The sequence below is a fragment of the Parasteatoda tepidariorum genome, chromosome 7 (genome assembly GCF_982258835.1).
Source record: "Parasteatoda tepidariorum strain Cologne lab strain chromosome 7, Ptep-v5.0, whole genome shotgun sequence".
In the NCBI taxonomy this organism is placed as follows: Eukaryota; Metazoa; Arthropoda; class Arachnida; order Araneae; family Theridiidae; genus Parasteatoda; species Parasteatoda tepidariorum.
In genome coordinates this window covers 85,969,633-85,995,761 of record NC_141761.1, presented here as the reverse complement: position 1 = coordinate 85,995,761, position 26,129 = coordinate 85,969,633, and the positions used below count along the sequence as shown (strand labels likewise).

The 26,129-nt window shown below is 28.2% G+C and overlaps 1 protein-coding gene across 4 annotated transcripts in view; it reads left to right on the top strand.

Annotated features, from left to right (window-relative positions):
• Positions 1–26,129, top strand: part of LOC107438703 (retinal-binding protein) — a 74,268-nt gene that overhangs the window by 15,830 nt on the left and 32,309 nt on the right. The window contains exons 1-2 of one of the 4 annotated variants that reach the window (XM_087168193.1): positions 10,691–10,841; positions 20,651–20,734. In XM_087168193.1, the coding sequence (XP_087024319.1) occupies positions 20,684–20,734 (51 nt within the window). In that variant the 5' untranslated portion in view covers positions 10,691–10,841; positions 20,651–20,683. Of the gene's footprint in view, positions 1–10,690; positions 10,842–15,931; positions 16,086–20,650; positions 20,735–26,129 lie in introns of those variants that run through there. The other 3 variants (XM_087168195.1, XM_087168194.1, XM_087168196.1) reach the window with 3 other exon arrangements.

Here is a 26,129-nt window from a genome sequence, read left to right as displayed (position 1 = left end):
TTTTACAGTAATTTTTTAACGAAAAAAATGGACTCCAATAGCAATCAGTTTAAGTAAATTCCTTATTTGTCCTTTTTTATCCGAAGAAATTTACAAACAACAAAAATATTGAACCAGTCAGTAAGCATTAAAAATACAAAAAAAGTTCAACTCAGCAGTTCGGAATGTAGAAAGTCTAAATAATTATTATTATTCATAAATATATTATTCATAATTATATAATTATGCAATATTACTGGTTTGACGCATACTGACATTTTTAACAGTATACGCATTAAACAACTTTCACTATTTTACAGTAATTTTTTAACGAAAAAAATGGACTCCAATAGCAATCAGTTTAAGTAAATTCCTTATTTGTCCTTTTTTATCCGAAGAAATTTACAAACAACAAAAATATTGAACCAGTCAGTAAGCATTAAAAATACAAAAATAGTTTAACTCAGCATCATATGAGGTTTGGAACGAAGAAAATCTAAATAATTATTATTATTCATAATTATATTATTCATAATTATATTATTCATAATTATATTATTCATAATTATATTATTCATAATTATATTATTCATAATTATATTATTCATTATTATATCATTCTTAATTATATAATATAATTGGTTTAAAGCATCCCAACATTTCTAACAGTATGCGCATTAAACAACTCTCACTAATTATATAATTATGTATTACAGTAATTTTTTAACGGAATAAATGGACTCCGTTATCAATCGGTTTAAATGGATTCCTTATTTTCTCTTTTCCGTGAAAAGAAATTTGCTAACAGCAAAAGTATTGAACCAGTAAGTATTAAATACATAAAATGGAGCTACCTTCTTTTTTAATAAAGCCATTAAAGTTCCCTTTCTTTAAGGAAAATATTCCTTTATTTATTTATTAGAAATGATATTTATAAAAAAATTGCCTTTTGACGTCATACTGTCATAGGGTTATATTAATTTTTGTTCTAAATTGCTTACCACGTTGTAAGATAAACGATAAACTTACACAACAAGGAGTAACTTTTTATTACTTGTGACATTATAACCTCACGTGAAGATTTTCCTAGGAAACGAGTGTTGACATTTTTATTGCCAAATATCATGGGATTTTTTTTTTTTGTACGAAAATACTTCTATTGTTTTACAAGGAAAAACAACTAACGCGATCATATGATTTTTATTATTTTTTTTGTTACGTTGGGCTTAATAGTTTTGGTCTAAACTCAAAAATACATTTAATAGTCTATTCTTACAGATATGTATGCAAAATAGTTTTGATTTTCTTTTTTAAATGATTAGAACAAAACAGAATGTTGGAACAAAACAAGTTGCATCAATTTTAGAGTTAAAAATCGCTGATACAAAAAGAATATACACAACTTTTAATTTAAAAACTTAATATAAAATGATTCACACTTATAAAATTACTTTTTCGACAAGTTTTAAAACTAACTTCTTTTATCGTTGCTATTTACGTATTCATTGTATACAGGATATTTTTTTTTAGCCTACCGTAAAAACTCTGGTGCAATATGCGATGTGATGCTAAACAACCTTAAGAGTTGCATGAAAAAACATTTTTTTCTCAAGTTGACACCAAATCGAGCTTACATACACAACTTAAACGGCGTATAAAAGTTCAAAATTTTTACACTAAGACCGCTCGCTTTTACACCATGCGTTAAATTTTTTTGCTTCCCGAAAGTTGGCGCGCTTTGATTTCATCTGCAATCGTTTACAATCAACAACGAATTGGCCAGTGTTTGTGGCTGTATCCATTATTGTTTTTAATCTGCAGAAATTAAAGTTTGCTGATAAAAATATGTATAGAATTTAACTCTGTAATGAGAATATTTATATTTTAATTTTAAATAATTTCATAACGTAAAATGTCTATCCGCTTCTACTCTGCTAAGCCTAATTCGAATTCGTTTTAATATTCTCTATGCTACGTGTATGTTTGATTTACAAACTAATTTTATTTTAAGAATTAGTGCATATAGTGGAACTTAAACTACCAATTCTTACTTTACATGATCTCATAAAAATAATTTTGCTGATTCTTATGAGTACCATATTACTATAGCTATAAATTTTAGTGTTTTCTAAATAACAAGCATGGTGGTTGGTGGTCATATTAAACCAAGTAGTGTAAAAGAACATTCTAGATGTTTCACAGAACAAAGAACGATCCTTGGGATTTGGAGCAGTGGAACTTCACTTTGATGTAAAGTAGTACACGGAATACACAAATAATTCAGATACATGAGAATTTTTTACAGGTTTATTGATAAATACGACAAAAAATGAATAATTTACTCCGAAGTCGGAAATTTAAAAAATTATTTTTATCTTATGGGACGAATTAAGCAATATCATTGAAATACGTTTTTCTAAAGAATCCATTACTGGTGGAATAAAGTAACAAGAAAACGTGGCTAATTAAAATAACACAATCTTAACAAATAATCACATTCTTTACAAAAGTAAAGGATATTAAGGGGAGACGGTAGGGTATGTACCAATAATGAGCTTTTTCGATTAACCTTTTCTCAGCACCTAAACAAGATATTGTATCAGTTTTTTTTACCACACAATATTTACATATACATGCTTACACTATATCTCTTAATACATACCTTTAGCGGAATTTTTTTTCAAAAATTATGTACTGAAAACTTTGAATTTTTTAAGAAGTTTCATCCTATTCGAGCAGAAACTTTTCATAGCTCAAAAAGTATACTGATTAACGCTGAAACATTATTTCATCATACAACTGATATTATCTCCAACATCCCTAAATAATTTCAAAGCGTTATCAAAGGAAGTTTCTTTGAAAAGGTAGATCGAAAAAGCTCAGATTTAGCATTATTAATATATGCCCTACCGACTCCCCTTAATAAAACAACTTGATCTTCAAAAATTAGCATAATCTTTAAATGAAATTATTTTAACTAAAATCTTCACCAGGAAGCATTGAATAAAAGTATTCCCATCCTGTTCAGAACAGTCAATCTTCACTGCTATTTTACTCAACATTTTTTCATATTTTTAACACTAATTTAAGAGATTTCAAAGATTGCGATAAGCAATCTCTCTTTCAAATTTATTAACCAAGAAGTCATTTTGTTTGCAACTGAATTTAGATTTTATCATTTGCGAAGATAGATATTTATTTATTGAATATATTAAAATTAATAAGACTTGCATACAAAGTAAATTTGTATAGGCATTTTAAAGCATATGCGGTTGATATTTCACCTACTCTAAATATTAATGGGTGCAAGAAACAGTCCTTAATCATTTAAAAATTCTCTCAATTTAGTTTATACAATAATAATTTACTTTACTTTTAAGCAGTGTGGTACGCGTATGTGTGGTACGCGTATGTGTGGTACGCGTATGTGTGGTACGCGTATGTGTGGTACGCGTATGTGTGGTACGCGTATGTGTGGTACCAAAGTGTGGTACGCGTACCCCCGGGGGTGCGGGAGCAGTTTAGCGGGGGCACGCGTTATTATGCGAAATATCTTGCAACAAACGAAAATTTCAAAACAATAAAAGCAAAGCTAGCCATGAAAATTGACGATTACGTATTTTTCTATTGGCTATTTATTGCTGAGTTTACAGTTAATAATTAGTGGTGTCAACAGTCAATTGTGATTTTTAACTTTTGGGCAATTTTTTACAGTAAAAAATACATTCATTTTTTATTAGTGGTACACAGCGTTACGAAACATTTAGAAAGGGTACACAAAAGTCATAAGTTTGGGAAGCACTGCCCTGAAGACATGTTTAGCGTGTTTTGCGTTAAACATGTGTATATGCGTTAAACGTATATGTGCATGCATTTGCACACAAAGTTTATTAGAAAAAGGGGCCAAAAAAGTGTTCCACGAAGCCTAAATTTGCAAATTTCAGTAATTATTCTGTGTTTCTTTTAGAATCTCCTGTTCGCCAACATCCACTAACTCACAAAAGTTTAAAAAATTCTGAAAATTTCAGACAGAATTATAAACGGAAATTTCGCGTAAAATTACCGTTCGGTATGGTAATAGCATATCTGGTTAAAAAAGTATAATTATGGTAAAAAAGATTTCAATTTACAGTATTTAAACCATTCATTTGGTAATTTATCAGTTCATATGGTAACAATTAACTGGAAATACTGGTTTTAATTTACAGCTCTTATTACTACACATTTAGAAAAAAAAATACAAATCTGAAAAGTAAATTTAACCGAATAAATAGTTCTTATGCCCTACTTTTTATTTAAATTAAATTTAATCACGTAAAACCATAATCATAAACTCTAATTTATTGTTAATTATACCAAAATCATTACTAAAGCGCTTCAGAAGAAATTGCAAATCCATTGAGCCCGAAACACAGTAACTTTCGTTTCGTCCTTTCTCTTTTTTTTTCTCAGGACATGATTGTCTCTCAATCAATTTGCCTTTTTAAATAATGGAATTATGATTTTAATTTTATGTACTAAATATTTTCGTTATTTGATGAATGATTGATAATAAAAACCATTCCCCAAAAGATTCTTTTAAGATTAATTTATGAATTTGATAGAATAGATAGTCAATACAATAAATAGTTTAAAAATTATGAAAAGTCATAATCATCCGATTCAGTATTAGAAAAATGAGCAAAAACCATTATTTTGCTTGTCTAGATAACAATACTTGGTTTGTAAATAGGTATTAATCAATCATACATCGTAAAAAAGTCCATCGTCAGAAATACAGTGTATGCATATGGCATAAAAAAATATCTTACAAAACATTAAGTAATTGTTTAGCTAGAAACATTTAAAATTCTCTCTCTTGACCCTTATGTTTCTTTCCACCAAAATCCGACATCAAAGGTTAATCCTCATTGTCGCTTTTTTTAATAGTTTTAAGCTATGGTTTAAATTGTACAAAAAAATAACTCATCCAAAGATTGTAATAAAAGTACAAGGAAAGTGCACAGGATTATGATTCAACTCAACGATATTATGGCTAAAACATGAACCTATTTTTCTGAGAGTGCACTGTAAGAAATTAGAAGCAACTACTTTTTTTAATTTTTTATAACCGTCGTTGAACAGCTGGCCCAATTTTTGGGTTTACTAATACTAATATTCAACTCCGTAGCCTTGTAATTTTGAACCCAATCCAGAAGACAAGGATCAAGTATCGGGAGAAATTTGCTTTCGTGGAAGACTTTTTGATTGAACTAACCCGCATTTGCGTTACATGGAGAGGAAAACCACGAAAACCTCCCACGGTTGATCTGACGGCAAGGGGACTCTAACCCATAATCTGTCTACCCCTGAGGATATTTCACGTCAGTACTGTGGTCGGTGCAACCCAGATGTGGAATTCGTATCGACCAGCCATCGCGGGGATCGAACTCCGGTTCACCTCATTGGAAGGCGAACACTCTATCCCCTGAGCCATCGCGGTTCAGGGGATAGAGTGTGGTGTGAACAAAGTGGTGTGAAACCAGAAAGCTCCTGTAGCGCTGAAAGCGCTGTGAAATACCATGGATGTTCTTTGCAGTACTCGGTGTAAAGTAGCTGCCGCCATTTTTGTTATTCTTTTACACAAATATTTAAAATAACGGTAAGATAAAAAATACACAAGAAGCAGTAAAGTAATTTTTAGGAGACGATATAAAGGGAGAATCATAATTACGTTTAGAGAGACTTAAAAACTAAAATATAGCTCTCCTTATTACGCATCTAAAAAAATGCGTACATATTTTAACCGCAAATTTTTTTTCGGTTAAGTTTAAACCCTATTTTTAATGCTATATGTGGGTGTTAAAGAATTTAAAAGATTTAAGAGAAAAAAATTAAAAGAATTTAATGAAGGTTTTTAGAAATAAACGCAGCAATAATTTAATTTACCATATAAATGAAGGGAAAGTAATGCATATGGTCATTAAATAATAACACAAATTTGAAAATTAATTATATTCATTCGTAGCCTTCGCCATTGTTCTTTTTGATTTTATCTAGAGTCAACTCACTAACGTCATTTTGTCACTCAATTAATTTAAAATACGGCATTTATATTTTTTCAAGTAATTTCCCTAGTCTATTGTTTTTCTTCAATAACTCATTTGCATTTTCGCAAAGTTTAAATTATATTCTCATAATTTTCGTTTTAGTCTTTGATGTACCGAATCTTATTAAAATGCTTAGAATTGAAACAATGAAAGGTACATTTCATAGTTTATTACAATGTTATCATCTTTCAAACTTAATTGCGTTAGAAAGCAAAAACTCAGAGTTTTTTGAAGTAAATAAAAATAAAAATTCTGAGTAATAAATGACATTAATTTTAGTTTCCTTTTTGAATGAATCGGCAAATTTGGGCAATCACAGTTTCTTTTATGACTGATTCACCAATTTGCTAAATTCACTAGTACACTAATTCATTTATTCCTTAATTAACAAAAAGAAAAAAAATTTAACAATCGACCTCATTTCGAAATATAGTAACAACAAAAGATAAAATAGTTTTCTTAATTTCGGAAAATACTAAACGATTTACGTTATGAAAACTCGTTAGCTGGAATTCTTTTTTTCTACATCTTTTTTTCTAACATCTAACTATTTATCTTATCTGGGACTAGGAGCTGTATTTCGTAGTTTCCGTTCATAAAGAAAATGATAAATTTGTCATACTATATTCACATTTGTGTACAACATACCGTACATTAAAAAATGTTCTTTAGATGAAAATGTATGCTATATGGTATACATTTGGCCAAAAATAACTAAAATAAATGATTATTTTGTTTGTAAAGTACCATTTCCGAATAATTTACCTTTGAGATTAGTGATTTTTACATATTTTAACAGCACATAATAATAACTTACTTATCAGTCCTATTCGCCGAAGAACAGTCACCTAATTGGCGGCTATTTCAGAAATCTTGGTGATTTTAGCGACTAAAATTTTATTTGCGTTCCTGAAGCTCAAAGGCTCTGCTAGATAATTTGATAAACAGGATATCCGAATGTTCACCAAAATACCATAAGTTAAAGAAGTTAAATTAATACCATACCACAATTCCCACTAAAATACCATAATTCCTAGACGTTAAAATATTCTAAGAACATAAATATTAATGCAAGGAATTTAAATTGATGTTTGTCTAATATAACCACTTAGATTTTAATACTCGACTAAAGCAAACCTTTGTTCAAGTAGAATCACATGTTTCTGCTAAGGAACAGATGAAGAAAAAAATATTCAAAATTTTTGCTCTGTGTTATTATTTTTTTGCTTTTTGAGAAGGTATGTTTTAAAAAATGCTTTCATATAGTCTCTGGCGTTATTTGTATGAAACCTTTAAATGTTACAGACTTCGTCTGAAGAGCTAATTTTTTTCCAATTTATAAAGAGAAAATGTTTTAGTGAAAAAAATGCATTCTAAGCAAAAGAATAAAATATAAAATTTTCATTTTTGCCAAACGTATGTCAAATACAAAAAGTATGCTTAAACAAGCTTTCAAATAGCCTGTGACATTGTCTAAATGGATTTGTTGCGGAAATTGCACTGAAATTTAGTGTTTTTCAATTTCTAAAAGAAAATCTATCAAAAAAAAAGCATTATATTCTAAGAATACTGAATTAATTATTCGAATCTGTTTACAATTTCATTTTCCTAATTTATCTATTTTTGACGACATATTTACGTTAATAGCTTTAAAAAATTCATTTATAAAAATTCCACTTTTTCTGGAATAATTTTTTGAGTAAGCTGTTTTTATTTCTGAAATTGATTAACATTTATGTTATGGTTTAACATTTATGTTATTGATTAACATTTATGTAATTGATTAACATTTATGTTTAAAACGGAAGTCCTGAGGTAAACTCGAAAACTTGTTTTTCATTTTAAGTGTTTTTTTTATAAAGTTAAAATAATTCGTTTATTAATGACTAGAACTTTTGTTTTTTCAAGTTATTGAATTACAAAAAATTGCAATTTGAAAATATTTATTTGAAATTGGGGTACTCGCAACATATAAAATGGTTATGTCTAATCACGTGGTTGTGCATAGCGTGTTAACCCCAGGTAACTTCAGTTTTTCTGCAGAATTTAAGTAATTTTTAAATTATTCTACTGTCTACTGTAGATCTTCAGTTGTTCAATCTTAACTGCAAAAATGCTGTCGCCATTTTGCAGCTAGTATGAAGTTCTTTTTCAGTAATATATTTCCAAAAAAATTTGCTATTCTTTTTAAAATCATACATTTAAAAAATAATTAAACTTTAAATCCGTGGTTATACAGCAATAAATTGGAAATAATTATACAGTCACTGTTTCAGAAATATATTTTTTGGCGTATCTGCAGAAAAACTAAACATATTTTCTATTGTTGTAAAAAGGAAAGTGAGAGATTTTTTTAGCAATCAAACAGATTTTGGTATGTGCAAATTCTCTTTCCTCGTTAATGATTCTTCAACTTCTATTAACGGTTTTGATTGTATTTATGGATGATATATTAATTTCTGATTATTAGTTTCTTAGATCTTTTGAGGGCTAATGAGTAAATCTCATGACCTTCTGAACTTGAGTTCAAATCTGGGTTCAATACGAAACTCTGATTAAAATACGAAACTCTGACAGAGCTACTTAACATTTGAAAGTTTAACATTTCCAATTTCTAATGATTAATCGCATTACCCATGACCAGATGAAATAATTACTCCACATTCCATGTTTCATGTTTCAGTTTATAGTTGAAGAACAGATTTTTTCAAATTAGAGAAAGACATTATAAAGATGTATCTATTCTAACGTGGAAGTAGCGGGTTCAAATGTCATTGTGTTCCAGGATATATGTTTGTTAGGTCTTTCTCTATTTTGTGGTATCTGCATTTTGACTTAAGAAAGCGCCTAACTTTGTCATGTATGTGTGCATTACAAAAATAAATATAAATAAATAGATGCATCCAGGATCAAACTTAATGCAGAGTTAATCTTTTCGAGTATTTTACGGTAGAATAGTTTCATGAGGATCGATACTGCACACTCTCGGTTCCTTTGCAGGGCAATAAAAGTTGTCACGCACCTGTATAATGAGCACATAAGTCTGCATATGTATGCTTAACAAAATTTCAATAAATATATATAATTGAATACTTTCAAGATTATGGTGATAATTCAAACCCACTAGTGCTACGCTTCCATTTAAGGATGTTAAAACAGGCTTGATGCGTTGAAGTTGAGCTACTAAATTTGTTTAGTCCTGTTTGGGCATTTGTATGCTCACAAATGCAATTTTATTATAGTTTTAAAAGTTAGAAGATGTTAGCTTATAGCATTCACAGAAAAAACAATTAACTAAAGAGAAACAAGAGTAACAATTGGTAAATAGACGTTAACTAAATAGAGGTTATTAAACTAGGCATTTATGCGTCATCTCAAACTTTACTAGTTCTGTTGAAATTACAGACATTTGGTTAAAATTATTAAATTTTACCCCATTTGCAACCAAATAATATGGTAATAAAAACCATGTTTATTGTTAATTTTAACAGAAAGTCATTACCTAAGCGTTTCGGTAGAAATTACTGTGCTTTTTGGTTTTCCCATACAGACAGAAACATGATAAATATTTCCATATTGCGGTAGCTTTGACTATACGTTTTTTTTTAGTGTAAGGAGGTAGATAGGTAGGTACTGTATTTACGTCTCACTAGAGCTGCACAATGGGCTATTGGCGACGGTCTCTGAAAAATCCTTGAGGGTGATCCGAAGCAAATTTAATCTTATTCAGGGGCGATGGCTCCCTTGCTTTGGTAGCCCGACGACCTCGACGTGAAGTCGAGCACTTTACGGTAGAACAGTTTAACGATGAACGATACCGCGCACCTTCGGTCCCTACACAGGCTGATCAGATCAAAGTGGTCACCCTCCCGCTTACTGACCGCAGCCGGTGATGCTTGACTTCGGTGTTCTACTGGAAACCGCGTCTGTACGATCAGTCTTTTGCAGGATTTAAATGCAAGAAAAAACGTGCTTAAATCAAAATAGAACACATGCTACTAATCATATTTTACTATCTCTAACAGCAATCTCCTTTTGCATAATTCCCAAGTAAATCTTTCGAAGATTCTAAGCAAATCTGATGAAGTTTTAATCGGTATATTTGTCTTCACATAAATTGATTTGCATGATGGCATTGAGAAATTGATCTGAATGACGTTTTCTTTCAAACGTTTTCTGCTAAACCGGTGGAATTAATCGAACCATTAATCTACACCAGCATTTGTTTATTTTAATTAAGCTTTGTTCTACTCAATTTGCATAACTCATTTATTACACTTGTTAAAAATATTCGAAATAAATCGAGTCATGACGATTTACTTCGATTACCTGACGATTTAATTTTGACATTCACATGCACGGTGTATTGATTATTCATTTGATTGAAGGAAGTCGTTTATTATAAATTTGATGTGATGAATAAATATCAAGATCTCACAAAGATTTTTCGAATTAAATTAAAATTGAAAAAGATTGTAGGTGGTTGAGAAAATAATAAAATTATGTCCGCAAATAACCAGTAAAGATCATAAAAGGTAATTTAATAAACCAATAAATTTCAAGGTTTTCCTTGTTTCGAAAAATACGGATGATTTGTTATCTTTGTATTTATATTTTTTCAATGACGAGATTATTTTACAAAATTTTCTACCTTTACCGTGTATTGAAATAAACACACTCTTACCTTCAATAGCACAAACAAATTTAATATATCTGACCATATGAACCAGTGAAAAGATCACCAACATACACGTTTTCTTTCTTCAACATTAAGTAAGTCTAAAAATTCATATCAATGCAGTGTTTAGAAAAAATCTCAGTATATTTTGTGTTTTTGAGTTTATATTTGTGATTAGATATTAAAATCGTATTATTTATTTAACTTAAACCTAAAAATCTATAAAATCAAATTTTCGGAGTAGTTTTTTAGGGATTAAATATATATATATATATATATATATATATATATATATATATATATATATATATATATATATATATATATATATATATATATATATATATATATATATATATATATATATATATATATATATATATATATAAAAGCAATTCAGTCTTTTAAGTCTCAAATAAAATATTTACTTAACATTATTAATTGAATTTAAACTTATAAACCAACTTATGTAAGCTATTATCAAACTTTCACAGACGTTTGTAATTTAATAAAAGTTTTAAGAATAATCAAGAGTTTTTAAATATGAAATAAATTCCTAACATCTAGAGATAGATAGATAGATAGATATAGATACATGGATATGCAATTTAAAGGATGTAAATAATTCTAAAAATATTAAAATAGGAAACGTACACGCTAGAAACGTACACACTTTCAAACCTCGCGTAAAAAGACTTTAAATTCTGAAAACACCACTGTTGGCGCTCTTTAGATATCGTTTATAAATTGTTTACATTTTGACAGCAAGTTGATGTCTTAAATGTTCCTATAGATTTACTAAAACAAAAATTCGCTTTAAAAATATGTATGCATGTTCTCAGATGTGCTATATGGATATATATATTTTAATCTTTAAGTCTCTGTGAGCTCTATTAAGTAATTTTATAATATATAAACTCTGACCGCTTCTGCCCTGTTAAGCCTAGTTCGAATTTGTCTTAATAGTTAATCTGCACTACGCGTATTTTTGATTGTTTGATTTAGAAACTACTTTTATTTCAAGAATTCTTATAAGTATATGAGCAATTCTGCAAATAAACGCCAATTAGGCGGCCAAAAAAAAAAAATTTGGGGTGGGGGCACACTATTTCTACATGAATTTTCTTCTTTTTTACACTCCAAAAAGACAAGAAAAAATCGTGAACATGGAATTTTTTCTTTGTGACATACTTTAAATGTGACATACTCTTTCTGGCATACTCAGATAAATCTGAGCCATTTATTCAGATAAAACGATTTTTATATAAATACAATGTTACTGTAATGTCTCTCTAACATGTATTTATAGAGAATTCGTACTATATATTCGTACTATAAGTTTATTTTTGTTTTTTATACTATATTATAGTAAATATATACTATAATATAGTATAAAAAACAAAAATAAAAAAATTTAATCAAAGTTCCTAAATTGAAAAAAATCGAGAAAAATTTAAAATTGGTATTTTGTCATTTAAAGTATGTCACAAAGAAGAAATTTCATGTTTAATATCTTTTCTTGCTTTTTTAGGGTGTAAAAAAGAAAAAAAATCATGTAGAAATAGCGTGCCCTCCCCCCCCCCCAAAAAAAATTTAATTTTTGTTTGGCCCCCTAATTTGTGTTTATTTGTAGAATTGCTCATATCGTCGCTTTGAGACTAAACCGTAGTAACTCAAAAAAAGTCGAAAAATGAGATATTTGGGTCATTTTGTGTAAAAAAAATCACCCTTTTAGAGAAACAAAGTGTTATCTTCATAGTTCCATAAAATTAATTTAGAGAGCAGATAAATCGTTATCGCATTGGCGCGATTAGCATTAGCGCAGAAAGTTAGAAATTGCTCTCCTGAAAAACTTGCTTTTTTGAGTTACCACGGTTTACTTTCAAAGAAACGATATGAGCAATTCTACAAATAAACACCAATTTTTATACTAAAATATAATCTTACAGTATGAAATCTCTATAAATACATTTTAGAGAGTATAATAATATTATATTTATGTAAAAATTGTTTTATCTGAATAAATGTCTCAGATTTATCTGAGTATGTCAGAAAGAGTATGTCACATTTAAAGTATGTCACAAAGAAAAAATTTCATGTTCACGATTTTTTCTTGTCTTTTTAGGGTGTAAAAAAGAAGAAAATTCATGTAGAAATAGTGTGCCCCCCCCCCCAAAAAAAAAAATTTTTATATTTTTTTTTGGCCGCCTAATTAGCGTTTACTTGTAAAATTGCTCATATGCATCGTAAATCAATGACGTAAATCAATCATCACTTCTGCCCTGTTAAGCCCATTTCGAATTCGTCGTAATGTTTTCTCTGCACTATGCGTATTTTTTCATTGCTTTGAGTTAGAAGCTATTTTTATTTCAAGAACTAGTATCTATATGCATCGTAAATCAATAATTCCTACTTTGTATTGTCTCGTTATATTACATTTATTGGCTTTTAAGTTTATCAAATTTTATGTAATTACAAATAAAGTGTTGCAGAACACAAATAGGAAATTCTTGTTTTTCACTACTCTACTTGTGAAAAGGAAATTCTTGTTTTTCACTGCTCTACTTGTGAAAAGGAAATTCTTGTTTTTCACTACTCTACTTGTGAAAAGGAAATTCTTGTTTTTCACTACTCTACTTGTGAAAAGGAAATTCTTGTTTTTCACTACTCTACTTGTGAAAAGGAAATTCTTGTTTTTCACTACTCTACTTGTGAAAAGGAAATTCTTGTTTTTCACTACTCTACTTGTGAAAGGGAAATTCTTGTTTTTCACTACTCTACTTGTGAAAAGGAAATTCTTGTTTTTCATTAGTCTACTTGTGAAAGGGAAATTCTTGTTTTTCACTACTCTACTTGTGAAAGGGAAATTCTTGTTTTTCACTGCTCTACTTGTGAAAAGGAAATTCTTGTTTTTCACTACTCTACTTGTGAAAAGGAAATTCGTGTTTTTCACTACTCTACTTGTGAAAGGGAAATTCTTGTTTTTCACTACTCTACTTGTGAAAGGGAAATTCTTGTTTTTCACTACTCTACTTGTGAAAAGGAAACTCTTGTTTTTCTCTACTCTACGAGCAGTTTTTAGCTTTGTTTTAAACTAGTCTGCCACCATTTCTCATATTATGAAACACTCAAATATTTTGTAAACTCATTGGTTAGTGGAATCTGTCATTTATTGTCAGTAAATCATATTGTCACATTTTTTATCTATAATATCATTGAAACTACATTTAGACTCTCCACCGCCGGACATTTGAATCAAAATAAATTTGTTAATCTCATAAATTTACTTAAAGTTAAATAATATTTAACTTTTCCCTTTGACATGAAGTCATCATGTCAAAGGGACAAAAATGCTCGGTGACAATGTTTTGTAAGTGTTTCGTAAAGTTATCTGTTCTCAGATGTCGTAAGACATAACCATGTTCTTACTTGATTAAAATCTCCATACACTCTAAATAAAAAAATTCAAATTGGAAATAACGTATAATAATCTCATTCACACCTGGCAAGTCTTGAAAATGGATGACTGTTATTGAGTGCTTGGATCATGTCGACTGTCATTCCCAATTTGTAATATTTTTGAAGTGAGTGAAGTTTTTAAATCAAGTAATATTTTATCACTTCAGTTTCTTTGGCTTATTTATTAAATTACCAGGTCCTTTTTTGCCTACTCTTAATAAAGGACTAATCATTTTTCCTCTAAGGATATTAAATGAGTATATATATATATTTTTTAAAAAATGTAGAAGACTAATATGCAGGCGTGGTGTTCCTTCTAACGAAAATAGATGAATCCATGACTCGTGCCAAAATAATTTAATATACAACGGTTTTGTGAAAATCGACAATTTGGACGAAAAGTTCGATATATTATTTTTTATTATGCATACTAGAACTGTAGTTTATTAACTTTCAAAACGAAAAAGTCTTTAAATTTTTTAACTCAAATTTATAAAAATGAAGCTTCAGATGTTTTTTCGCATGCTGACAGACGAAACCAAAACTTAATTCCCATAAACGAAATTAAAATGTTTTTTTCTAATGCTTTGAGTATTTTAATCTTTATTTATATGAATATTTTTTAAACAAATGAAATTGATTTTGCGAAATTAATTTACAAATTATTATATTTTTTTAGAATTTTTTTACATGTCAGAATTTTTTTTTTCCTTTGTATGTCAAAGGCATTTTCTGACGAACATGGATTTTGAGATAAATTCTTAATGCTAACAATCAATACAAAAAAAGTTTATGTTTTGAAATTTTGTATGCAGAATTTGTATAACATTAGCGATGTTTTGAATAACATGTATGAATTAATATTTAAACTGTAATTTTAATCCAAAAGCTAATTTGAAACAGATCAAAAAATACTGTAATTAACTGCTTTATTCGAACAAAATGTTACAAAAAATTTTTAAAATACCATAATCAATCCCTAAATCCAACTCTGACAGAAGATCTTGCTTAGATTTTTATTTATTTTTTCTTTCTAAGATGCAAATTAAAAAAAAAATCACTAAGCTTTCAGAAATCAAAAATATGTAAAAAAACGTTACAACTCAGTTTCAAATGGCAGTTTATTATAATAGGAATTTATCAATAGAATTATACCCATTTCAAACTTCAAAACATTTATCCTAATAGAAATTGGCTTAGACAAATGAAACATAAATTTGCATCAAAACACAATTTAAAAAACAAAGCTATGCAATTATACACATTATGAAAAATGTTCCTTTAGAAATTAAATGGTAACAAAATCTGCTATCTTTTGTTCAAAAATTACATACATTACGAGCCTCAAATTTTACCCATTGACGTCTTACAAGATCAACTTTGACATTGATTGGAAGGTCAAAAAAGTCGTTTATAGAAGGATATTTGGTTCCCAAGAGCATTGTCTAACCATTTATCTCTATTTCATGCCTCTAGACCATACTTCCTTTCGCAAAATCTGATTTATAGATTAATGGAACAAATTTAGATTTTTCAGATTTTTAATTTCTAATCGCTTTACTTTGTATTTAACAATAAAATTATATAAATAGATTGCTGAAATGGGTGATCATATCTTTTTCCACAATTGTTGAAAAAGGTGATTACGTTATTGCGTGTTTTGCGTAGCAACGAATATCGATGGCCACAGAGAATGTAAGCTTTGTATTGTTTCCTGAAACACAAATATTTGAGTTCAGGACTTTCCTAAAGAGTTTTTTCCCCCTATCGATTAAATGTTTTTTTAAATTTAAAGCAAAATATTGAATTTCGCAGTTGTCTAATGTTGTCTCACTGGTAATGTAGACTCCTCATCTGTTCCACCCATTCTCCAATTCAAAGTAACTTTTTCAAAGTGACTTTTATACTATAAGTTATAAATGCAATCTTTTCTGTGAGAAAATTAAAGTTATATAGTAATAAGTTATATAGTATAGAAATTAAAGCATATATATTATTTCGCATTTCTGGCTTAATAAGTTCTATTTTCGTTTAAATTTTTCGGTGCTCCTCATCACTATTGTACTGATATTTTTTGCTTTGGCTACATGAATACAATTAGAAAGCACTATTTTTTCGGACATAATCGTGTGAGCTGATGATGAGAGATTATATCGTTTCCTTATTTATTTTAAAAATTTCCTTTAATTTCAAAATTTTTTATATTTGTGAGCATTTTTTAAATGCATTTTTTAATAATTTTTTCTTTCTCTTCAAAAAATCTTTAAATCATTTTTTTGTTTTGTTTTCTTTATATTTTTAACTTATTTTTTGAGTTCCATGTACTTGTAGCTAAGTAAAACTTATTATTATTTTTCTAAATTTTTTTTCATTAATCTCCATTTTTTGCGCCCTTTTTGCTTTGTTTTTGTTTTGTGTTATAATTTGATATAAAACCTTATCTGTATATCCATTTCTCTCATGTGGTAGCATAAAATTGAATGTTTCTCTATATATTGACAGCGCTTGAGTTAATATTCACTTTGTTAAGTTACCTTAAGTACTAATTATTTCTAAGTTATGTATTAAGTATTAATTTGATTCATTTTGTTAGGTAGTGTTAAATAATTCGAATTTATTTAGAAATAGACTGGAATTTGATATTGGAATAGAATTTAATATTGGAATGGAATTTAATACTGGAATAGAATTTAATATTAGAATATAATTTAATTAGAAATCATTAGAATAAATCATAAAAGAAATAAAAAAAATAATATTTTATTTTGAATTATGAAAGAATATTTTTTTTATTTCTTTTATAATTAGAATAGAAATAATTAGAATACGTTTTAAAAGAAATTAAAAAAAAAAGAATATTTTACTTTGAATTATGAAAGAATATTTTTTTTAATTTCTTTTATAACTTATTCTAATTATTTCTATTAAAATTATATTCTAACATTAAATTCTATTCCAATATTAAATTATATTCCAATATTAAGTTCTAATCTATTTCTAAATAAATTCTAATTTTTTAACACTACATAAACTATTACTTAGCACAACCTAACAAAATGAATCAAATTAATACTTAATGTATAACTAATTTTTTCAACACTACTTAGAAATTAGTTATACATAAAGTATTAATTTGATTATAATATAACTAATTTTTTCAACACTACTTAAATTAGAAATTAGTTATACATTAAGTATTAATTTAATTCATTTTGTTAGGTAGTGTTAAGTAATTATTTAAGTAGTGTTAAATAATTAAAATTTATTTAGAAATAGACTAGAATTTAATATTGGAATAGAATTTAATATTGCAGTAAAATTTAACGTTAGAATTTAACTTAATTATAATATTTAGAATAAGTATATTATATAGAATATAGAATAAGAATATTTAGAATAAGTTATAAAAGAAATTTTAAAAAAAATATTTTATTTTGAGTTATGGAAGAATATTTTTTTCATTTTTATAGAAATAAAATTTAAGTTACGAAGTAATTATTTAGATTTATTTGTGAGATCCTTTCAAAAATGGCTGTAGGAATTTTAAATATAAACTGTGATAAGGTGCTGCTTGTTGTCATACTAATTATTGGTGTCGGAGCTTGCCTTTTACGAAACATTGCGTAGATACATTAAAAGATACTCACATTATGAATCGAGAGGCGCGTGGAAAAGTATTACAGCTGCTAATAGAGCATTGGGATGAGTTTTCTCTTTTATTTCAAGACAGAGATATGGAAAAAACTTATGCTGCTTAAAAAATACTTATGCTGCTTACTATGCTGAAATATCCCGTACTCAAGCTTACAGTCGTTTGTGTGATTTAACGGCTTCCAAGCAGATTTTAAATTATAACATAAAGTTCAATATATAAAGACATTTGACAATATCTCGGATATCTCTTGAAAGTAGCTAAAATTGTGATCAAAATACTTCCGCGAGGAAAAAACTGCAAGCAAGTGACGGTTAAAAGGTTTGGTCAAATTAATTAAAATTAAATTAATTAACATAAAATTAATTAAAATTAATTGTTTAAAATTAATTAAGACGTTAGGATTGGAGATAGGGTGTAAGAATTAGAATATTTAAATACACACACATTGCAGCACATTCGGCTTAAATATCATCAAAGTTTATAGGTTGTACAAGATAATTTTGAAACGTGGCTAAATTGGTCGCCAAAGGCGGCTAGTGCTAATTCTTTTTACAAAAACTGTTTCTTAACCATTCTCATAAACACGATTTGATAATACCTTTGGCAACTTCTTCTTAGTGAAGGATTGTTATAAAGTGGTAATCTGTGGTTATTCGAATTTAATAGATTTTAGTGAAATTTCGATTTGTAGTTCTTAGCGTTTAAAACAGATTTAAACGTTAGGTCTTAAAGAATTAGATTTTCAATAATATATTGTTAAGGTAACCTAATAACTAAAATGGTTTAAAAATTAATCACACGTATTGGGAAATGTATCTCATAGATATAATCGGATATGCAACTCCAAATATTTTGAATAACTCAAACAATAAACAATGAAATGCATAAAACACAATAATATCCTTAAGAAATTTATTAGTGGCGTAGGCTAGGATTTGTACTGGGCTCGACTCATGAATATTACAGAACTGTAAGTTTCCTCGAAATTCTTTTACGTTTCATTTTATTTTACTTTATTTTTTAACATTTGAGGTGTCCTTACAATTTTTACTAAGCTAAAAGCAAGATATTAAAAGTCATTATATAAAGGGCAAGTCATTCTAATTGCTAGAGATAATACACTCTACAACAAAAAAATCGACGCACCAAGAAGGAGTTCTCCGATTAAAACGAAAATTGATGGATAGGAAGACAACGTACAGAATAGTAAATGATTAAAATTTCAAAGCAATTGAATAATTTATTGCAGAGTTACAGTAACAAGTTCAATAAGGTGTTGCCCCGCCTCTAGCCTGGATATAAGCTGCCACACGGCTTGGCATAGACCGATAAAGCTCTCGGATCATCTCTTGCTGTATTTCCTGCCAAATTCGATCCAATTGTCGAACGAGGTCATCAACATTCCGTTCCAGATGCAATCGCCTTCCCATCATATCCCAGACATGCTCGATGGGAGAGAGATCTGGTGATCTGGCAGGCCAAGGAAGAGTTCGACAAGCTTGCAGATAGTTCATAGCAGCACGTACCGTATGTGGTCTGGTATTGTCCTGCTGAAAAACCAGCCCAGGGCGCTGCAAAAGGAACGGTAGCAAAGCAGGACTTAGGATGTCTTCGACGTACCGCTGTGCAGTAAGTGTACCTCTAATGACGACCAAAGGAGTCTGGCTGTCAAAGGAATTGGCACCCCACACCATAATGCCTTGTTGAGGGTCGGTGTGGCGTGCAATAGTGAAGGCAGGATCCCCCCTCTGCCCTGTGAGTCTCCAAACACGTCTTCGATGATCGTCAGGACACAGTTGGAAGCGGGATTCGTAGCTAAAGACTATACGTCCCCAGTCGGCATCATTCCAGCCATATCTGTTCAAAACATTCATGCATGCGAATTTCATCATGCATTTGCATGATGCGAATTTCATCATGCATTTCGCATCATGCAAATTTCAAAGCAATCGGATGATTGCTTCTTGGTGCGTCGATTTTTTTGTTATAGAGTGTATTTAAAGTTTATTAAACCAATCTTTTTCTTTAGATTGAGTATGCATTCAAAATTTTCTAGCTATGTATGTTGCATTTTATGGACATTATAATGGAAAGAGCCTCTCCCTGTCTAATATTGATATTCTACATGTTTTATGTGCGGAGTGCCAAAGAATAAATTTATTCTTTGGACGGACCACCGTTAACAGATTCGTTAACGGACCACCCTGAATGACCTGTGATTTAAAGATCAGATATTCACGTTCTAGGACTTACTGGTTCGAAGGGGTGATCTCAAATATGCTAATTAATTTGTACAGACGGTATTTTAAGTTACGAAATCAGACGCAAAAAGGTACAAAAACTTTCATTGAATAAACATAATTTTTTTTTCGATGAATAAGGATTTCTCACTCTCAAAATATAGGAGGTAGCCCTAATCTGGGAAATATGGTCAATATAGTTTGGTGAAGGGAGTGGACCAATGTAATGTTAATTTTACGTTTTGCTAACTTCGCCATATCTCGAGGACTTTTTAAGCGAATTGAACTTTTTGCCCACAATCATGAAATTCGTTTATCCAAATATCATTTCACATCCACAGATTCGTTTACCAAAACATGTAAGGTTTTATTAGATTAATAATCAAAGCTATGTTTCTTTTAGACATACATTTAAAATATATTTTTATACCAATACTTAAATTATATCTTTTATACTACCATTAATAAATTCTTTCACTTAACGTATAATGTGTTGCTGAATTTATGTATCGAGGATGAAAAATAATGATTGATTTTCTCTTTCTTTTAGTGATTAAAACCAAGTAAACCATAAACTAATATCATGACTATCGCAGAAATTCTAGATCCAGAGGTTGAGAGTAAGATTGCAGAGGTAAGTTACATTTTGATTTGAAATCGCATGTCAACGCACAATCGTAAGTATGGAATAATTTAGAATTAATATAAACTAAAGTATCGAGCAATATTAAAATAGACTTTAAGGTCTGCAACTGAATGAAAATCAGCAATTTCGACAACAACAAAAAAATATTTTATTATTATTATCCGTATTTGAAATTTTTTTTTCTCAATGGCTCTCCAAGATCCGTTAAATTTCTTTCTCTGATTTTTTTGAAATGAATTGTGGTTTACTACAAACAAACGAAACCGAAAACTTTTTAGCTATGGTTTGAGTATTTTAATCTCTTTTTTTTTGAATAAATCATGTTTTTAAAACAAAGATTCAATCAAACAATTCAAAGAAACAATTCAATTTCATTTTAAATAAATAATTTTTTTGTTGATAGAATTTTCTTTCATTTTTAAATGCACTCTCTGAAGAATGCTAATTTTGAGAAAATTTCTTTATTCTACAAAATCAGCGTTACAAATTAAAGTTAAATAAACTACTAGACTCAGTGGCGCGCCAACCCATAGAGGGCCAAGGCCTACTGTGCCCATCTCAGTTTTCTTGACCTTGGGCTCTGGGTTGCATGAGCATATATTCTGATCAGGTGGTCAGCCGAACGCGGAACCCCCAGCGTTTAGTTCCCAAGCATGCTTGGTACTCATTTATCGACGCCATAGATATAAAGGCAGAAAGATCAATCACTCGACCAAACGGACGTCACGGTGAACGTTGACAACACTGGTCTAGTAACCAGTTTGTACTCTATATCCACGCCCTCTAGTGAACTGCGGTTTTTGTTTATTGCAGCTGTACATAATTTGTTCTTTTTTTATTTGATTTATATAAGTTGTAATGATTAATAATAATTGATAACATTTAGTTTCTTTGCCAGAAAAATCTGAAATTCGCAAATTTTATGAAATTTTTTTTTCAGATTTTTTTAAAGATTTATAATTTTTAAATTTTAAAATTAAAAAAAAAAAAGAAAACTAGTATGTTCTTAAAATTAATTCTCTATATCATTCTGAAATTCAAATATTTGAAATGAAATAAAACACACAATTTATGTACTTACGAAAAATAAATAAAATAAAGAGCATTTTAGTAAACATTCCAAGCTAGCCTGTTAGCGTACAATTAGTTTGCTAATAAAGCGTTTTCTTGGTTTTCATTTATGTGTAATGGAAATTCTAATTATTTTCATTCAAAATTTCAAATTTTTTCATTTCATTTACTACAAAAGCTTTTATAAACATGATTTTTCTCTGATATTTAAATTGCAAGTTACTTTGATTTCTGAATCGTGTTAAAAGTTAAAAATATAAGAAAAGTATTTCACAACATCCACTAAGATGACAAATTGTCTGTCAAGAATGATAAAAAAATTAATGGTTAAAAAAAATAATTCATTGCGATAATGAACATACAGCTGTATTGTTATTATTGTTCAGTTATCTAAAAGACTTTTTCGTGGTTTTCCTTTGCATTTAACGCCACATTTGATTTGTCTAAATTTTAATTTAATTTTAAATAATATATAGGTTACTACAAAAGCTTTTATAAACATGATTTTTCTCTGATATTTAAATTGCAAGTTACTTTGATTTCTGAATCGTGTTAAAAGTTAAAAATATAAGAAAAGTATTTCACAACATCCACTAAGATGACAAATTGTCTGTCAAGAATGATAAAAAAATTAATGGTTAAAAAAATAATTCATTGCGATAATGAACATACAGCTGTATTGTTATTATTGTTCAGTTATCTAGAAGACTTTTTCGTGGTTTTCCTTTGCATTTAACGCCACATTTGATTTGACTAAATTTTAATTTAATTTTAAATAATATATAGGTTACTACAAAAGCTTTTATAAACATGATTTTTCTCTGATATTTAAATTGCAAGTTACTTTGATTTCTGAATCGTGTTAAAAGTTAAAAATATAAGAAAAGTATTTCACAACATCCACTAAGATGACAAATTGTCTGTCAAGAATGATAAAAAAATTAATAGTTAAAAAAATAATTCATTGCGATAATGAACATACAGCTGTATTGTTATTATTGTTCAGTTATCTAAAAGACTTTTTCGTGGTTTTCCTTTGCATTTAACGCCACATTTGATTTGTCTAAATTTTAATTTAATTTTAAATAATATATAGGTTACTACAAAAGCTTTTATAAACATGATTTTTCTCTGATATTTAAATTGCAAGTTACTTTGATTTCTGAATCGTGTTAAAAGTTAAAAATATAAGAAAAGTATTTCACAACATCCACTAAGATGACAAATTGTCTGTCAAGAATGATAAAAAAATTAATGGTTAAAAAAATAATTCATTGCGATAATGAACATACAGCTGTATTGTTATTATTGTTCAGTTATCTAAAAGACTTTTTCGTGGTTTTCCTTTGCATTTAACGCCACATTTGATTTGTCTAAATTTTAATTTAATTTTAAATAATATATAGGTTACTACAAAAGCTTTTATAAACATGATTTTTCTCTGATATTTAAATTGCAAGTTACTTTGATTTCTGAATCGTGTTAAAAGTTAAAAATATAAGAAAAGTATTTCACAACATCCACTAAGATGACAAATTGTCTGTCAAGAATGATAAAAAAATTAATGGTTAAAAAAATAATTCATTGCGATAATGAACATACAGCTGTATTGTTATTATTGTTCAGTTATCTAGAAGACTTTTTCGTGGTTTTCCTTTGCATTTAACGCCACATTTGATTTGACTAAATTTTAATTTAATTTTAAATAATATATAGGTTACTACAAAAGCTTTTATAAACATGATTTTTCTCTGATATTTAAATTGCAAGTTACTTTGATTTCTGAATCGTGTTAAAAGTTAAAAATATAAGAAAAGTATTTCACAACATCCACTAAGATGACAAATTGTCTGTCAAGAATGATAAAAAAATTAATAGTTAAAAAAATAATTCATTGCGATAATGAACATACAGCTGTATTGTTATTATTGTTCAGTTATCTAAAAGACTTTTTCGTGGTTTTCCTTTGCATTTAACGCCACATTTGATTTGTCTAAATTTTAATTTAATTTTAAATAATATATAGGTTACTACAAAAGCTTTTATAAACATGATTTTTCTCTGATATTTAAATTGCAAGTTACTTTGATTTCTGAATCGTGTTAAAAGTTAAAAATATAAGAAAAGTATTTCACAACATCCACTAAGATGACAAATTGTCTGTCAAGAATGATAAAAAAATTAATAGTTAAAAAAATAATTCATTGCGATAATGAACATACAGCTGTATTGTTATTATTGTTCAGTTATCTAAAAGACTTTTTCGTGGTTTTCCTTTGCATTTAACGCCACATTTGATTTGTCTAAATTTTAATTTAATTTTAAATAATATATAGGTTACTACAAAAGCTTTTATAAACATGATTTTTCTCTGATATTTAAATTGCAAGTTACTTTGATTTCTGAATCGTGTTAAAAGTTAAAAATATAAGAAAAGTATTTCACAACATCCACTAAGATGACAAATTGTCTGTCAAGAATGATAAAAAAATTAATGGTTAAAAAAATAATTCATTGCGATAATGAACATACAGCTGTATTGTTATTATTGTTCAGTTATCTAGAAGACTTTTTCGTGGTTTTCCTTTGCATTTAACGCCACATTTGATTTGTCTAAATTTTAATTTAATTTTAAATAATATATAGGTTACTACAAAAGCTTTTATAAACATGATTTTTCTCTGATATTTAAATTGCAAGTTACTTTGATTTCTGAATCGTGTTAAAAGTTAAAAATATAAGAAGAGTATTTCACAACATCCACTAAGATGACAAATTGTCTGTCAAGAATGATAAAAAAATTAATAGTTAAAAAAATAATTCATTGCGATAATGAACATACAGTTGTATTGTTATTATTGTTCAGTTATCTAAAAGACTTTTTCGTGGTTTTCCTTTGCATTTAACGCAACTTTTGATTTGTCTAAATTTTAAATAATATATAGGATACTACAAAAGCTTTTATAAACATGATTTTTCTCTGATATTTAAATTGCAAGTTACTTTGATTTCTGGGTCGTGTTAAAAGTCAAAAATATAAGAAAAGTATTTCACAACATCCACTAAGATGACAAATTGTCTGTCAAGAATGATAAAAAAATTAATGGTTAAAAGAATAATTCATTGCGATAATGAACATACAGCTGTATTGTCATTATTGTTCAGTTATCTAGAAGACTTTTCGTGGTTTTCCTTTGCATTTAACGCCACATTTGATTTGTCTAAATTTTAATTTAATTTTAAATAATATATAGGTTACCACAAAAGCTTTTATAAACATTATTTTACTCTAATATTTAAATTGCACGTTACTTTGATTTTTGGAATGAGTTTAAAATTACAAAAAATATGAAGAGCATCTCGCTATATTCACCGAAATAATTGACCGTCTGTCAAAGACGCTAAAAAAATGATTTATTATATAAAAATATTCATTACGATTACTGAGCATTTCGCTGGAACTCCTTAAGCGTCAAGCAATCTGAATGATCTTTTCGTGGTTTCCATTTACGCGTAACGCAAAATATGATTGTTTTATTAAAAAAGCATTCATGAAGGCAGCAATGTTTAAATATTTACGTAAATTATGAGTTATTCAATCTTTATTCCTTGTTAAATCAAAACAAAATGAAGAGCATTTGATTGTGGGCAATTAAATACACACACACACACGCACGCACGCACACACACATATATATTATAATAATAATTTGAATAATTATTTGTGCAAAGGCATTAATAAGGATCGGAAATTAATAGATAGTACAATCGAATTCATAATAAATGCTACAAATAATTATTTTTAATTCTCATCGGAAAATTTAACAAATTTACGATTACGAAAATTTAACAAAATTAATTATGGCTTATATTTTGTTAAAAAAAATATGTCATTAATGTGCATTTTTAATTCTAACGATTTTAAAACAATAATAGTAAACTTATAAAATTCAAAGGATTTTAGTTTTGAACTCGTTCTGTTAAATCATATTTTTAAATATAAAAAAAAGCTAATATAAGCATCTATACTTCAGTTATAATAGAACCAGACTCTCCAAACTAATAACTATGGTTGAATAAGCAAATATCCTTCCTTCGATTTTAATTAACCTAAGTTCTGTAAACCGAAACTAAACAAAACCGAAACTATAGTATATAATTGCTCGTAATCTGAATGATCTCTGCTTTTAAAGCTTCAATAAACTAACAAATAAATTATGAGCAATGAATAGACATCTTTAAACAATATACAAAATAATATACTCGTTTACGGAAATGAAAAAATTTTAGAATTTAAATTAAATTGCTTTTT